This window comes from Mirounga leonina, unplaced genomic scaffold (genome assembly GCF_011800145.1).
Source record: "Mirounga leonina isolate KUSES-001 unplaced genomic scaffold, KU_Mleo_1.0 Mir_54, whole genome shotgun sequence".
NCBI lineage: Eukaryota > Metazoa > Chordata > Mammalia > Carnivora > Phocidae > Mirounga > Mirounga leonina.
The window spans coordinates 11,440,289-11,456,563 of record NW_023270812.1 but is presented as its reverse complement, the minus strand read 5'-3'; the positions used below and the strand labels follow the sequence as shown (position 1 = coordinate 11,456,563).

At 57.3% G+C, this 16,275-nt stretch overlaps 1 protein-coding gene across 2 annotated transcripts in view; it reads left to right on the top strand.

Annotated features, from left to right (window-relative positions):
- The first annotated feature begins 840 nt into the window (after positions 1-840).
- LOC118001778 (thrombospondin-2) overlaps positions 841-16,275 on the top strand; it is a 25,139-nt gene continuing 9,704 nt past the window's right edge. The window contains exons 1-13 of one of the 2 annotated variants that reach the window (XM_034991921.1): positions 841-1,068; positions 3,695-3,767; positions 5,196-5,755; positions 6,940-7,024; positions 9,697-9,893; positions 11,503-11,643; positions 12,197-12,293; positions 13,282-13,452; positions 13,677-13,853; positions 14,548-14,721; positions 15,076-15,203; positions 15,274-15,426; positions 15,844-16,062. In XM_034991921.1, the coding sequence (XP_034847812.1) occupies positions 3,716-3,767; positions 5,196-5,755; positions 6,940-7,024; positions 9,697-9,893; positions 11,503-11,643; positions 12,197-12,293; positions 13,282-13,452; positions 13,677-13,853; positions 14,548-14,721; positions 15,076-15,203; positions 15,274-15,426; positions 15,844-16,062 (2,154 nt within the window). In that variant the 5' untranslated portion in view covers positions 841-1,068; positions 3,695-3,715. The remainder of the gene's footprint in view (positions 1,069-3,694; positions 3,768-5,195; positions 5,756-6,939; positions 7,025-9,696; positions 9,894-11,502; positions 11,644-12,196; positions 12,294-13,281; positions 13,453-13,676; positions 13,854-14,547; positions 14,722-15,075; positions 15,204-15,273; positions 15,427-15,843; positions 16,063-16,275) is intronic. The other variant, XM_034991922.1, reaches the window with a different exon arrangement.

The window sequence follows — 16,275 nt, the reverse complement described above, 5'->3', positions numbered from 1 at the left end:
CTCCTTCTCCCTCTGTCCACACCCTCCTCCCTCTGTCTACCTCCTCCTTCTATCTACCTCTTCCATCTGTCTACCTCCTCCCTCTATCTACCTCCTCCATCCCCTGTCTGTCCCCTCCCTCTGTCCACCTCCTCCCTCTGACCACTGTCCACACTTGCTGTGGGTGATGTTGAGCTCTGGGGAGGGGCAGGGTGTCTGACATTTGCCACTATTATTATACTTGAGTCTTTATTCTGCAGGCTGTCCCACTAAGTGAGCCCGTGGATGCTGATGATGGGTTGTCTGTACCACTGGGGATCAAGTGCCAGAGGGATGTGGCCCCGTCCTGGGTGCCTGCAGGGGAGGCCTCCCATGGGGTCCAGACAGCACCCAGTGCAGGATTTGGATGAAATAAATCCTCCCTCTCCTCTTTCTCAGTCATCTAACTGCAGAAATAAAAGTTTCCGACTTCTTCTTAAGTCAAATATTTATTTTGCACATGATAAATGAGTTCAGCCATATAATAGGCTCATCCATACATCGACTCCTCCCACCAGCAGATTGCTCTGCATCTTAATGATTGTGACTCATCTGGTTTAGAAAGACCTTCTCAGTCTGGCTGATGTGAAACTTATTCAAAACCCTGGAACTTGCGATCTTTCTCTTCCGCAAAAAGGGGAGTTCCAGACAATCTTGCTGGTTGTATTTATAGCATTTTATTTCCTGAGAGAAGACAGGGAAAGTGAGTGCTTGCTCCCCCTCTTGCGAGGCTCCTCCTCTGCCGTCCCCAGCTGGAGGGCCGGCTGGAGCGGGGCGGTACCAACACCGTGTGCCAGGTGCGCAGAGCGGAGGGGGATTATGTCACTCCTTCGAAGGATGAATTAAACGTGCTTCCTCCCGTGTCTGACTGACAGCACCACCCAGGAGAGCGGAGCATATAAAGCAGCCGCTGCTGCCGGGCGGCCAGTGAGGTGCCGACCCCAGCTCGTCTGCAGGGACGGCTGAGCCTCCTGCACGCCGGAGACCTGGTCCTCTGGACCCGGCCCCCAGCACCGCCTCAGCCCTCGCCTCAGCTGCTTCACGTGCCAGGTAAGAACTTTATACAACTATTCAAAAGTCATTGCATTGTACTTTAATTTTCGGAAACGGCGGTTTGGTTTCTGAGAAGGGAGAAGGAGAAAGTGCCACATAGATTGATAATGTGAGGTGGGGCTCGTCTGAGACCCCGTCTCCCCCGCTGTGAGCAGAGCTGACGTGAGCCAGCCCTGGGGAAGTGTTCTGTCTGCAGAGCTTGTGCGGGGAGCTTCCTTGGCAGTCGTCCTGTCTGGCAGTCCTCGTGACGCTCATGCGTGTACCTGCCTGCAAGCCTGGGCACAGGCTCGTGCTTTCAGCTACAGGGTAAGAAGCTCCCACAGTAGCGTTTGTCGTGGACGGGGCACCATGTGGGAGGCGTTCCAGAAAAATCCTCCTGAGAGAGTGAAAACACGATCAGAGAGATTATAGAGGCTCCGACTCTAAACATCACTAATAGCTCAGAAATGTCTCTGAGTGTTATTAATGGATAATGGACCAAGTGGGTGAGGACCCTGGAATCCAGCTGTGATTGCAAGTGGGGGCCAGTCTGCACAGGAAGGTCCGGCCCGGGAGTCCCTGTAGGAGGCTTCCGTGTGGCTGGGCGGGGGGGTCAGGGCGGGGGGGCTCCTACGCGATCCTGTCCCTCCTGACAGACGGAACTAGAGTTCACTTAGGAAAGTTATTGCTGCTTTGATTGCTGATATAAAAGAATTGTAAAAGATCTTTATGTGTTGTAATTGCATTCTGCTGCAGAAAGTCTTTGAAAGTCTTTCTTTGGAAAAAATAGAGCCGTAAACACACGGAGAGTGTGTGGAAGTCAAGTGCCCGGTGAGGACAGCGTGCGTCTGTGTGTCTGTACTGCGTGTTGTCTGGGACACAGCATGTAGTAAGTGGGGCGACTCTCCCAGCCAATCCTGGTCTTGCCATGACTCCGTGAGACCAGATGTGACCCCCTCACTCATTTGGCCAGAGTGCCGACACCCGGTGACACTCTTCTTTTGGGGACCAGAGGTTTGGTTTTGTTAGTAACAGAGTTCGAGTTACTCTGGTTAAGTCGACACTCAGGAAGCTGGGCCTCCAGACCTCAAAAAAGTGCATTTTGGAGGGAGCCCACCTTTGCCAGAGCCAGCCGTCACCCCGTGTCCGCAGGAGACGGACAGCACGCATCTGGTCGAGGGGACACGGGGGGCATTCCGGATGCACTCACCACTGTTGACACTGAGACCACTTACGGGTGCTCACTGAGTGCCGGGTGTCCTTCTGAGTTCCCTAGATCGCTTCCTCGGGACCTCAGCCCTTCGAGCAGCCGGATAGCGGCATCCCTACTGTGCTGGAAAGTCACGGAGAGAGTGGTCCAGGGGACAGCCGTGCAGGGCGTTCAGCAAACGCCTGCGTCCGCCGTGCTGCGCCCACCTTTTACAGTACGGACTCACTTAGCTCAGTTCTCCCCGTGACCCTGTCAGTGGACGCTTCAAACGACCGTTCTTCATTCGGCAGGTGACGAAGCTGAGGTGGGAGGTTGAGTAGGCCCGCGTCGGTGGCACGGCCTGGAGCCCGCTGTGGCCCGCCTCCTCGCAATGCGCGGCTGGAAAACAACCAGGCCCGCGGACGTGTCTGTGGAGAGGTTGCATGCCGCGGAGTCCAGACTCCAGAGGGTCCCGAGGGGCCTGCACAGCCGCCCCTGCTCCTGGGGCACACTCCTCCCTCCCAGGAGCACGGCTGCTTCTAGTTCACCAGATCCTTCTGGAGAGGTGCTGCTTGGCTTCCTTCAGCGCTGAGCTGCTCAGGAGCTTTGCTCTCCTCCGAGGGGAGGGGCTGGGGTCTCCGCGCTGGCTTGGATCCAGAGCCCGAAGCATCCTACTGCTGGGAGGGACCTCCGTGTCCCATGTGCCGGCACGCGAGGCTGGTGCTGGAGCACCAAAGCGGAGCAGGGGTTAAGAGCCGAGCGGGCTTCTGTCCAGCTCTCCTGAGTTCTGGCCCAGCGTCTGCTGGTCTGAACCACGCCAACTGAAAATCCTCAAGAATGGAAAAACAGGCCTGCAGGAAAACAGAAGAGCCGAGTAAAAGTGATTGCTCAGTAGAATGCTATGTTTTTTTGTGGTTATGATACACCAATTAAATTTACTTCTCCTGCACACAGTTAATATTTATTCTATTTAAGTCATGCACAACTTTTGTTTTCTTGGCTATTCACTCAAAGATGTCTTTGTAGATGATTTTCTAAATAATGCTGATACTTTCCTAAATTCATGCTTCCTGGGTTTAAGTCTTGGCTGCACTTCACACCAGCAGCGTTGCTCTGGGCAAGCACTTTAACTCTTCTGGTTCTTCATTTACCCATCTGTAAAATGGGATGGTAATAACAGTATTTGCCTCCTAGGTCATTATGCGGATCAAATAATGTGAATACTGAGATCGTGATTAGCACAGTGCTTTGTCAACACATGCTACTCCAATAAAAACTAGCTACAGTCAGGAGAGCCCCCTTTGAAAAGCTAATTTCTTATCTAGCATTTACTTCCCACAAATCCACTTGTTTTTGATTGTGATGCACAAACAGTTCATGTGAGTGAAAATTCCAGCCGACACGGAAAGTTGCTGCTGTGTGTACCTGTGTAACAGGGGTCTGATTCCTCCGTAGGGTTCGGCGGTGGACGGCAGGATGCTCTGGACGCTGGTGCTGCTCGCCCTCTGGGCCTCGTCTGGCATGCAAGGTGAGTGTGGACAGCATCTCTGGTTGTTGGGGCTATCGGACCCCAGCAGGTAACGTGACTGCCATTCCTTAGAACATCCAGAACTTTCTTTTCAATAAATATTTACTTACTTTTGAGTCCACATAATAAAAAATTACTTATTTTTGGAAAATCTAGGTATTAGAGAAAAATACTCTTTCACCTAGAGACACAACATTTGCTGTGCACATTTAGCCTTTTTTTTCCCCAATGCTGCATTTGTAAGACTGCAGGTGGTTGGTGCTTTAGAACTCTTTTATTCCCACTTTTTCCCTACTTGAAAATATATCATAAATATTTTCCCATGTGTTTATTTTCATACAACATGGTCTTTAAGGACTGTATAATGTTCCATCAAAAGATAACCCTGATAATTTTTAGACCAATCTCCATCTATATCATTACTTCATTATCATGAGTATAAATGATGCCACCAGGAATCCAGTTGTGAATAAATCTCTACTAGTATTTGTGTTTATATCCTTAGAAAAAGTTCCAAAAGTAAAATTGCTGAGTCAAAGTTTTGAATTATTTTAAGGATTTTTGATGTATTGCCAAATGGCTCTATTAAAGGTGGTAGAATTCACACTTGGATCAGCAACACTGTGAATATAATGTTTGAACTTGCCACGTAGTAGATGGAAAGCTATGCTTCGTTTAAAATTTCTGTTCAGTAAATTATTTTCAATTATTTAAACTGTTAGATTTTGGGATGGTCCGATCACTTTTCTTTCCAGTCGTTCAGATGGTGACTTAAAACCATTGATTTGCAGACTTGAGACCCACCACTGTCTCAGAGTCTCAGAGCGAGTCAGTAAGTCTAGCAGAATATACTTCTGCAAAATAAAGAGATACAATGTAACGTGTGTAAGTCACATGATCTTTATAGGAAAGCAACATGTAGTGCATCCATAGCAAGGACCGAGGCCCATTTCCTTTGCAGGCTTGTTTTCTGGGCGATCAAATGGTAGAGACAGGGCCCCACCTACGGTTCGGATCTGGGTGGGAGAGCAGGAGACGGATTCTGGAAGGTGTGCGGAACCCACCTTGGGGCAGTGCTTCCTCCCCCGAGAAAATCTGGCTGTGGAGAATGCCAGCTAATCTAGACAATGTGCTCGGTTTACCTTCTGGTGCACGCTCCCTGCACAGTCAAGGATGGAAGCAAGATCTGTGACCAGCAGCTGTCTCGGGGGCCCCCTTTCGGGAAGCAGCCCGGAGAGAGAGGATAATGGTTTTACATGAAAGCTGCCATTAGCACCCTGATAGAAAGGGAGGGGAGCCCGGGGACACCCCAGGCCACACGGACTCAGTCGCACATGAAATCACGGTTTGCTCCCTGCGTGTAAAAATCCCCCCCTGGGTTCCCGCTCGCCCTGCCTGCTGGTAACCTCCCTGTTCTGTCTGCGCCAGCAGCCAGTGGCCAGGACGAGGACACGGGCTTCAACCTTTTCAGCATCAGCAACATAAACAGGAAGACCATTGGGGCCAAGCAGTTCCGGGGGCCTGACCCCAGTGTGCCTGCCTATCGCTTCGTCCGCTTTGACTACATTCCGCCGGTGAACGCAGATTACCTCAGCAGGATCGCCAAGATCATGCAGCAAAAGGAGGGGTTCTTTCTCTTGGCCAGCCTGAAGCAGGACCCCAAGTCCCGGGGCACGCTCCTGGCTCTGGAGGGCCCCGGCACCTCCCAGAGGCAATTCGAAATTGTCTCCAATGGCCCAGCAGACACGCTGGACCTTACCTACTGGATAGACGGCACCCAACACGTCATCTCCCTGGAGGACGTGGGCCTGGCTGACTCCCAGTGGAAGAACGTCACCGTGCAGGTGACCGGGGAGACCTACAGCTTGTACGTGGACTGTGACCTGATTGACAGCTTCACGCTGGATGAGCCTTTCTATGAGCAGCTCCAGACAGAAAAGAGCAGGATGTACGTGGCCAAGGGCTCTTCGCGAGAAAGTCACTTCAGGGTACGTACGGCAGGGTCGCGGCAGACGCGTGAGGCAGGGGAATGGGAGCTGGGAGCGGACCAGCAAGGGCCTGTCTGCTGGAACAGGTCAGGCCCAGCCTGGGAGACACACGCCACCCTGTGCAGATGCGCAGAGACATGCACACAGAAACGTCACGTGTGCATATGCACACGCACGTACACACTCGCACACACAACCACACACGTGTGTTTACCGTATGCATCCACGTGTGGGCACACCAGTACACACACACATATGCCCAGGTGTGTGTGCACGCCTTCCTCAGCCATAGACAAGCAGAGCACGTTGTCCCAGGTGTGCTTTCTTACCTGTGCAAACGGTCACTGGTTTCCAGACTGAAGACAGATTTGATGACCAAGGCATCAATGTCCTGGCAATCCCAGGCTCCGTATGTGGAACCCACTGCCTGCTCCCCGTTTAGCACTGAGATGCTGGGGAAGCAGATTAACAGTCACGCTTTTTAGGAAAAGGGCTGTTGATTTATGAGGGGATAGCTCCATGTGCATCTTAAAATACATTCATGTTGAAGTAGTTTTTGGAAGATCTTTCTACAGCCACAAGCGTTTAGAACCACAGGGGCATCAGGGCATTGCTCTCCTCCAGACCTGCCTTCTTTGGAAATCAGTGTGTCTTTAAATTCAGTTCTTTGAGTAGAAGGCTAGAGTCCTCACCGGTCGTTGAACGAGGCTCTGGTGGCCGTCAGGAAGGTCCTGTGGGCCCTGCCGAATGAGCTGCTGACTGCTCACGGGGTGGAAGGCACTCTCCCCTTTGAGTGACCACGTCTGTGATTAGACCACGGGCACTTCTGAGACCATTAGCCAGAAACCAGGAGTCAGCCGAGTCCCCTGCCGAGGAGGCGCAGCCCAGAGCACCCGACCGGACGTGTTCGGAAGACAGAATTAGCACACGTGTCTTGGGGCCACCCCCCTGTCTTCCTATGTAAGATCCCGGGTCTATGCTGCGCTGAGAGCAAAGCTTCAGCAGTAACGGACGCGGGATAACCCAGGATAAAGAGAGCTCAAGCCTGCAAGCGTAAAAGCACGGAAGGAAATGTTCTTGCTATTTAAAGATCACACCTTATATTTTCAAAATGTCACTTGGCTCAGCCTCAAACATCTGATGTTTGTCCACTGCTCTATTTCTCTCCTCATGTGTATTTCCAGGGTTTGCTGCAGAATGTCTACTTAGTGTTTGAAAATTCAGCGGAAGATGTTCTGAGCAAGAAAGGTTGTCAGCAAAGTCAGGGAGGTAGGTGTGCTTTGGATAACATTTCATGTTTCCTTTCTTGTCTTGGATGGATTTCTACTATGATATGTGTGCGTTGTGTGTGTGTATGTGTGAGTGTGCATGAGTCTTTCTGTGTGTATCTGTGTATATACATGTGTGTACATGTGTGAGTGTGTCTCTGTGTGTGTGCATGGGTGTGTGTACATGGGGGGTGCTAGTGGGGATTTAAGAAAAAGTATTCTAATAAAGTGCCATTATTGTCTTTGAGTGAGTTTGCTGGTCAACTTAGACATGCTGACATCTGCAAATGATAAACTGCTTGAACGATTAATTTTGAATATATTTTAATAATCCAAAATAATCCATTTTACAAGCCCAAAAGCCAATCCCTGCATTTTAACAGGAATACATGCAAATTTTCCAGTCTATTAATGTGTGAAGACCATCTCTATAAGCTAACACCACAGATATTTGCCCCACGAGGTTCATGGGGGTTTTCTCACGCTCCTCACAGCCGTTGACAAGCCCATTGATGAAAACATCTACACTGTTGGAACCATTGACAGATAATCTCACGTCGTGTGTTCATTGCCTTTTGCATTTGCCTCGGGCTGTAATTTGACAACATGTTCTTGAGCATTTACTTTATGAAGCCCAGTCTGCTGGGCTCTTTAAACTCAATGTCAGTGCATCTTCAAAATGCCTCTGGGATGGGCTCGTTTGTTTTTCAATAAAGAAGCTGGGGCTCCGGGGTCCACGGCTGCTGGGTGTGACTACCCGTGGGCTGGACGCCCACCGGGTCTCCTAGCTCAGGTTCCCGTGGGTTATTGTCATTGAGACCCTTCTTTGTGTCAACTGCACAGTCTGACACATAAATCGTTCTCTTACGATCGATGTGTGGAGAGTGTGGAGGATGTGATGTCTAATGCTCAACGGTGGCTCTGTGACCCGCACTCCCCCGAGCTGGGAGCGGCACTTGGCCTGTGTAGGAGCCAGGACCCTGTGTGTCTGCCCTGCTGGCGCTGGGATCGCCGCTCGGCCGGCCGGGGGTCACCTCAGAGGCTGTGCAGCTATCCATCTGCACATTTTCCATGGAGGGTCAGTGAAGTACAGGGCAGGAAAGGAATTCGGAGAGTGATTTTTAGCCAGACAGTGGAGTGGAGAGAGCTTGGTAGTGCTTGCCCCGTTACAAGCTCCTTGTTTGCAGTAGCCGCTGGGGCTTAGACCTCATCCCCTGCGTCTCCAGCCCAGCTAACTTGGCAACTATTGGTCCCTGTGATTTAAGCCATTGCCTTTTTTGGGGGGAATGTGGTCTTTAAAAAGCAAAAAGTTCAGAAAAACCTAGGATAGTAAACGGACATCTGACACTAACCGCGTGGGAAAGTTCCACAGACTCAGAGAAAACAGAGTGGTTCTCGGGGTGCCCTGACTCGAGGGGGCTGTGCTGTGTTTACGGGAAAGCTGAGCACCCTTCCAGGTGCTGAGCCCCGCGGGGTGTGGAGACCCTTCACCCTCGATAGCAGGAGAAGGGGACTCTAGTCCGGGTCCCAGGTCTACCCACAGGCGACCCTGCCGTGCGTCTCGTCAGAGGGACCGGGTTCTGTGACTGTAGGGTGTCCCGTCCTGAGGAGCTGCTCTGGGGTCTGTCTGAAATCAGGCGGTGGTGGGCCACGGGGCACATTCGTGGGTGCTTCACTGTTTTTAATCTGATACCCGTGTGCAGTGAGTGGTATGTTTATGTTTGTGGGGTATGTGCCCCGTCCAGCCAGCAAGGTGGGGGAGCTCCCAAGGTCAGTGTGATTGGGGCAAGGATTTGTGACCGAGTAATAAAACTTCAACAGCGAGAGGCCCAGCAGAATGATCGTGTTCGCAAGGTGTAACTCAGCAGTGAGATGCCGAGAGATGCAGGGCATCTTACTCCCGTGACACTCACGCGGTGGGGGGCACGGCCACGTCTAGGCCGGTCTGGCTTCTGTGGGGGACGGCCCCTCTCTCTGGACTGGCCCAAGTCCGTTTCCAGTTTGTGTCCTAGCCCGTCCCGTGGTGGGGACCCCAGAGTTTGTGCAGCTTACAGGGGCAGCGAGGGGGATCCCCTGGTTGAGTGTCTGAGGGATCTGCCCTTCCCTCCAGGGGACGCCGCAGGGTGGACGGAGAGAGGACGTGAGTGTGAGGGAGGGCTGGTGAGGTCTGACAAGCCGCTGATTAGCGTGAAGACAGCTGAATCCGCCTTGATGCGGAGCAAGTGGACAATGTATAGAGTGTTTGGAATAGAAAAATGGGCAAGCGAGGAGCTTGGGGGTAGGCCGCGGATTTCCCGAGAACACATGGTGGGAAGCAGATCTGGTGGGGACGGAAGAACGAGACTGTCACTGGAGATCGCCTCCTCTCGTCAGAGTCCCTTGCGGGCGCAGGTCCACCCCATGTGCGTGGACAGTAGCCAGGCTCCGGGCTTCCGCTCCCGCCCTGTTCCTGAGCGTCACTGCTGCCCGGCTGGTGGCCGTCCGAGGCGCTGTTGGCAGGTGTCACCAAGTGGGCAGAGTCCTGTTTTACCAGCAAGGCCGTGATGGACGCGGTGCCGTCACTCGCTGTTCTTGGGTGGGCCTTGCGCCCGCGCGGCGTGGGCCCAGCCTTCTCCGTGGCACCACCTCCGCGTGGCCAGGCCGCGCTCACCGCCGTCCCTGTGCTTCCCGCAGCTGAAGCCAATGCCATCAGTGAGACCACAGAGACTCTGCACCTGAGCCCGCAGGTGGCCCCCGAGTACGCGGGCCCAGGTGCGCACAGGAGGCCGGAGGTGTGTGAGCGCTCCTGTGAGGAGCTGGGCACCATGATCACCGAGCTGTCGGGGCTGCACGTCATCGTCAATGAGCTGCACGAGAACCTGCGGAAAGTGGTGGGTGCGGGCCGGCCGCTTCCTGGGGCGTTTGGCGGAGCCGCGGGCAGGGAGATGGGCAGGTGGGGGGCAGAGAACTCTGAATCACTGAGGCCCACGGGCTCCACGTGCTCAGGATGGTTCTCAAGCAGGGGACGCTCGTGTCCCCAGCAGATTCAACTTCTGAGGGACAAGGAGGTGCTTTTGTGGAAAGTCTGGGTGCGGCGAGGACCAGCTGTGGAGGTCTGGGCCGTAAGGACACGGGCAGGAGGTACCCGCCAGGCGCCCAGCGTATCAGGGAGAAAGCAGAGACTCGGGTGACGGGAGCCAGCCCCCCGCGATGTGCTCTCTGCTGGCTCGGGACGGGAACATCGTGGCGCCCACGAGAAGGGAGACAGGCGGCAGGGGGGACGGTCTGGAGGGTCTGCAGGTCTGGGGTCTCCTCCTGCCTGGAGAGCGGCTCAGTGGTGGGGGGGTGCCCGTTCTCACCCTCTGCCCCCCAGGAAAGGGCCCGGAGCCACGTTCTGACCGTGGCCCCGGATGGGGTGGGGCCAGCTCAGTTTCCACTCTGTGGGTGGTAGAGACAATGTGCGTGGCTACGGGGGCTCGTGGCAAAGGCTGGGCGCCTTCTGGAAACTTCCAGCGTGTATGTGGCCCTGGGGTAGGAGGGAGGCAGGAGTGCCAACCACGCCCACCCTGCGTGGGGCAGGAAGCTGGGACTCGGAGGCAGGAGGCCTGCTCTTGTGGGCACTCTCGCCACGCGAAGCGAGAGTCTTCCCTGGGGGCGCTGGAGGCCTCGCTGCGCAGACCCGGGAGCCACCCAGGCAGGAGGAGATGAAAAGGGCTTTGGGACAAGTTTGCTGAGCTTGGATTCGGGGGTGGGGCACGTGTGACCTCCCCGAGACCTCATGGACGGAGTGTTTCTGTGCATTCTGGGGCAAGAGAGGACCCATGCCTCCCCTGCTGGTGTGCGGCCTCGAGGCCGAGGTCACAGGCTGGGGATTCTCAGGGGGCTGTGACCCCACCCAGAAGCCCCTGCGTGCGGGGGGAGCCCACAGTGCATCAGTGGGGGGAGCGGCAGAAACACCTGTCGGATGTTTCACTTTCACTTACTTGATTTTGTTCAAAACCTGATCATTCTTCTAGTCTGTAGCCCCAAGGGAGCAAGAATTAGGTCTGTGCGCATCCTCGCCATTGCATTCTCAGACCGGGCCCGTCATTTCTGGAAGAATGTGTGAATTCACAAATTGGGTGTCAGTTTTCAGTGGCGCTTGGCCGGGAGGGTCCCTTCCCCATCCAGCACCGCCGGCCGCCGGGCCCCGAGGTGCGGTCGGCCCCAGGGCTGGAGCCCCCTGGGCAGGCGTGCAGCGTCCGCGAGCTCCCGACCGTCTGTGAGGTGATGGCCGCAGGCCTGCCCGGCTACGGTCGCTGCCGCGTGACCCTGCTTGGGGGAGGTTTCACGTCAACCAGGCGGCTGTGTTGCCCACGCAGAGCCTCCCGCAGGGCTGGCGGCTCTAGCCCAGACCGCGGGCGCTCTTCGGTCAAGGAGGCGCGTTCTTTCTGGTCTGTGAGCATGGTGAGTGGGTACGTTGTATCCATCTATGCTGAAACATTCCCCTCAACCTTCCAGTCGAACGATAACCAGTTCCTCTGGGAGCTCATCGGTGGCCTGCCTAAGACGAGGAACATGTCCGCTTGCTGGCAGGACGGCCGGTTCTTCGCGGAAAATGAGACGTGGGTGGTGGACAGCTGCACCAAGTGCACCTGCAAGGTGAGGGGCGGGAACGCTCCTCCTCTCGGGGGCCCTGCGCGGGGTGGCCGCGCCCCCAGTCTTCCCTGGCGAGCCCCAGAACGTGTGCAGCTGCCTCAGAAGACCCGGTGTGAGGGCCGTGAGGGCGGCGTTGACCGTAAGTAAGGCTCCAGCCAATCCCACCGCCCTGCACAAAGGAAACCGAACTCCATGAGGTGAATGACTGTCCCACGGGGGGCGGAAGGTGGCCGGGGTGGAGCCGGCCAGCGCGTGTAACTCCAGGCGGGCGGCTCCGCAGAGTCCGGAGGTGCAGGTCACTGCCCACATGGTGATAGGTACCTTAGCCTCTTCCCCTTGGTCAGCGGTCCCCGTTTCCACTGATGGCGGCCTCGGGGTCCACGGTGCTCACAGACCTGGCCCTCCTGCCCGTGGTGCGTGGATGGCCCGCCTTTATGTCCCGTGTCTGTGATGCCAGGACGGACACAGCCATCCTCCTGGCCCTTCCCATGCAGCGCTCGCGCCAATGCTTGTTCTTTTAAAGGAGTGTTACACGGACCCCTTTCTCTGCCTGCAGAAATTTAAAACCATTTGCCACCAAATCACCTGCCCCCCGGCCCCCTGCGCCAGCCCATCCTTTGTGGAAGGAGAGTGCTGTCCGTCCTGCTTGCGCTGTAAGTGCACGCGGAGCTCGGGGCGCCGCCTGCTCTCCTGCTCTGAGCCTGAGGCTCTACCTGCAGACCCGCCACCGGCCTGGGGCCTCACACTCGGGAGCAGGAGAGCTGCAATCTGCCCACTACACGGGGTTAGTTTTATGGTTGAAACGGACAATATTAAAGTAGACCGTGTCCGTGTGAGTGCTTGACGCGCCTTAGAGCGCGGCGAGAGACGACAACACGACCCCGAGAGGCAGGGCCCACGTCTGACTAGAGGGAGGCGCTCCACGCTGTGGAGAGCGGGCTCTGTGGCCTTATTCTCGTCTGGTTTCCTGCTTTCTGGGACGTTTAATCCTCGCCAGGCACGACCGCGGGGAAGCAGTGCGTTTTGCACTCACCAGCCAGATCTCTCGAAGGAGGTTACTGTCTTTCTCTTACTTACAGATTGTAATTCACTCGGAAGACTTTCTTTGCAGGAAATTGCCTTTTCATTTAACTGGTCCCGATTTAAATTATTTGGGGCTAAGTTTGGTGACCTGTAATTTCAAGCAAATTGGAACATTTCCTTATCATATGTAACTCAGCAGTGGAGGTTAAAATGGAAGCAAACTAAATCTTAGTAAGTCCCATAAAGCCCCGTGTAGGCATGATTCTGGACTCTCTCCTGTGAACCATCCTAAGACATGTGTAGGCCCCCCCCCTTCCCTGACACGGGTGATGGGTGGGGCTCAGCACGCAGATGGTGGACCCCGTGGTCTCTGTGGTGCTCTGCGGGCATCCCCATGTGCCTCTCCATCCCGCCCGGGAAGGCAGCCCCGAGCGCCGACCCAGGTGTGGACGTCAGGTCACTGGGGTGAGCCCCACCGGGCGCCCGGCTCGGGGGAGGGTGCACTCCGCAAGCCCGCCTTCCCCAGCACACAGCTTCTGCCTCGCGGGCCCTTCCCGGGCCGGCCCGGCCCGCGGCCACCCTGGGCGGAGGCTTGACAGGCCTGTGCTTCGCCCGCAGCGCTGGACAGCGAGGAGGGCTGGTCCCCCTGGGCAGAGTGGACCGAGTGCTCCACCAGCTGTGACTCGGGCACCCAGCAGAGAGGGCGGTCCTGTGACGTCACCAGCAACACCTGCCTGGGGCCGTCCATCCAGACGCGGGCGTGCAGCCTGGGCAAGTGTGACAATCGCAGTGAGTGTCGGGTGTGGGGCCGGGGGGCGGGGTCGGCGTCGCCAGCCTTTGGGTCTGGGGGCCTGTGGGGACAGGCTGCGTTTCTGGGGCCCCTCAGGCTTGACCGGGGGCTCCTGCGGGGTGAGGCTCCTTCCCCTGCTAGTGCTCCCCGCCCCCACCGCTGTGCGTGAGCGAACGCCAGGGCAGTGGCCACCCTGACATCCTTGTCCTTGTCCGTGTGCTAGTCCGGCAGGACGGGGGCTGGAGCCACTGGTCGCCTTGGTCGTCCTGCTCAGTGACCTGCGGCATCGGCAACATCACGCGCATCCGGCTCTGCAACTCGCCGGTCCCCCAAATGGGGGGCAAGAACTGCAAAGGAAGTGGCCGCGAGACGAAGGGCTGCCAGGGCGCCCCATGTCCAAGTAGGTGGGGTGAGGCAGGGCGGGAGCGGGCGCTCGAGACAGTGGGGACCTGGGCTCCAGGACCAGGCCACCCCTGCCCGGCAGCATCGGGACCGGGATGGAGCCCTCGAGGTGCCACCGAACTCTGGCTGGCTCCTTGCTGGAAGCGGGCTTTGGGGTGAATCTGATCGCTTGCGGGCTCTGACCTTGCCTGAGCTCATCCACGATTAAGGGAACATCAGCCAGAACCGTGGGAGCTGTTTCCGCGTGCCCTTTTCTGGGGGCCCTGTGGATGGCCCGGAACGGTGGGTCTCGGGGACGGCTTGCTGCGCAGCTAGACCGGGAGACAGGTGCCCAGAGACCTTCCAGAAGCCCCATTCATGCCCTGCACGACAGCCCTCGGAAAGGAGAATGCAGGGAGCTTTCTCTCGCTTTTAAGCTGTCCATTAAAATGAACGTGAGCTCTTCCCTGACTAGGCGCCCCTGCACCGCAGGGCCCTGCCGGCGGTCAGCTTCCACTCCCAGCGCCCGTGTGATTTCTCTTCCCGGGGGTGAAAACCACCCTAACCGAAATCCGCCGTCGGCACTACCCCCGAGCTTAGGGCCACGGCACACGCTCTTCCCGAGTTTCCAGCCCTGTGTGGAGCCCCCGCTGCACCGGCTCTTCCCGCGTAGGTCGCCTTCCCCACTGACGCTCTGTGCTCTCTGCTTGCAGTCGACGGCCGGTGGAGCCCCTGGTCCCCGTGGTCAGCCTGCACCGTCACGTGTGCCGGCGGGATCCGGGAGCGGACGCGCGTTTGCAACAGCCCCGCACCGCGGCACAGCGGCAAGGACTGCGTGGGGGACGTCAAGGAGCATCAGATGTGCAATAAGAGGAGCTGCCCCATAGGTGGGTGTGCGGGCGGGGGCAGGCATACCAGCAGAAAAACCAAGGGCGGAAGAGTAGGAAGACAGAAAAGAAAGGTCGGCTCGCGCCCTGACCCTGGCGCTCTGCCGCCGTGCTCGTCAGCGTTCCTATGTGAACACGGGACGCGCACGGTGCAGAGGGAGCGTTTGCGTGATGACAGCCATCGTGCCCATGTTTGTACCGTCCAGGATCTAGTCTTGGAGGTGTGACTCTGCAGGGCGCCCCCGGCCTCCCTGAGTAGCTCAGTTTCCTGCAGCTGAGCCCCTCGGGGCGTCCTTCCGCACGTGGCTCGGGGATCGCGGGCCCCAGCTAACCCGCCTGCGTCCTCCCACGTAGACGGCTGCTTGTCCAACCCCTGCTTTCCCGGGGCCCAGTGCAGCAGCTTCCCCGACGGCTCCTGGTCCTGCGGTGCCTGCCCCGTGGGCTTCCTGGGCAACGGCATGCACTGTGAGGACCTGGATGAGGTGGGTGCCCGCCCCGGGGGAGGGGTGCCCGCGGAGACGGGGACGGGGCTCACGCCTGCCCATCCCGCAGTGCACTGTGGTCACGGACGTCTGCTTCGCCACGAGCAAAGCCCACCGCTGCGTCAACACTAACCCGGGCTTCCACTGCCTGCCATGCCCTCCTCGTTACAAAGGGACCCAACCCTTCGGCGTCGGCCTGGAGGCGGCCAGGACCGAGAAGCAGGTGAGCAGCCCGGCCCCATGTGTGCTGCAGAAAGGCTGTAAATCTGTTGGCAAGAGCCCAGGGCACTGGGCAGAGGGGGTGTGGAGGAGAACGGGCGGCCTCCCTGGGGCAGGCGGAGGGCCGTGGGAGCCTGTCCACCACCCCGACAGGACCAGCGGGGGATGGGGGGAGCGGAGCTTTCCTGCAAGGAGCCCGAGGACAGCCCATGGTCACCTGTGGGTTCAGACGTCTTGCCACTGGGGAACACCCCCAGAGAGCATCACTCCGAGTCTCTGGGTGCCTGCCCGGCACCTGCTGTCCCTGCAGCACCGAGGGGGGCCCTGCACCCCTGCGCTTGTCCCCGAGCACCCACCTCTGACCCTGCACATGCGGGGTGGAGTCTCCGTGTGTCCTCACCACGTGGCCCTTTTCCCGCAGGTGTGTGAGCCTGAAAACCCGTGCAAGGACAAGACCCACGCCTGCCACAGGCACGCGGAATGCATCTACCTGGGGCATTTCAGCGACCCCATGTACAAGTGTGAGTGCCAGACGGGCTACGCGGGTGACGGGCTCATCTGCGGGGAGGACTCGGACCTGGATGGCTGGCCGAACAAGAACCTGGTCTGTGCAACCAACGCCACGTACCACTGCATCAAGGTGAGGGCTGGGGCGCCGGACCCCCAGGTGCTGACCCCCGGGGGCTGACTCTGCAGGTGCTGACCCCGCAGGGGCTGACCCCCAGGGGCTGACTCTGCAGGGGCTGACCCCGCAGGTGCTGACCCTGCAGGTGCTGACCCCCAGGGGCTGACCCCGCAGGGGCTGACCCGCAGGTGCTGACCCACAGGTGCTGAGCCCCAGGTGCTGACCCCC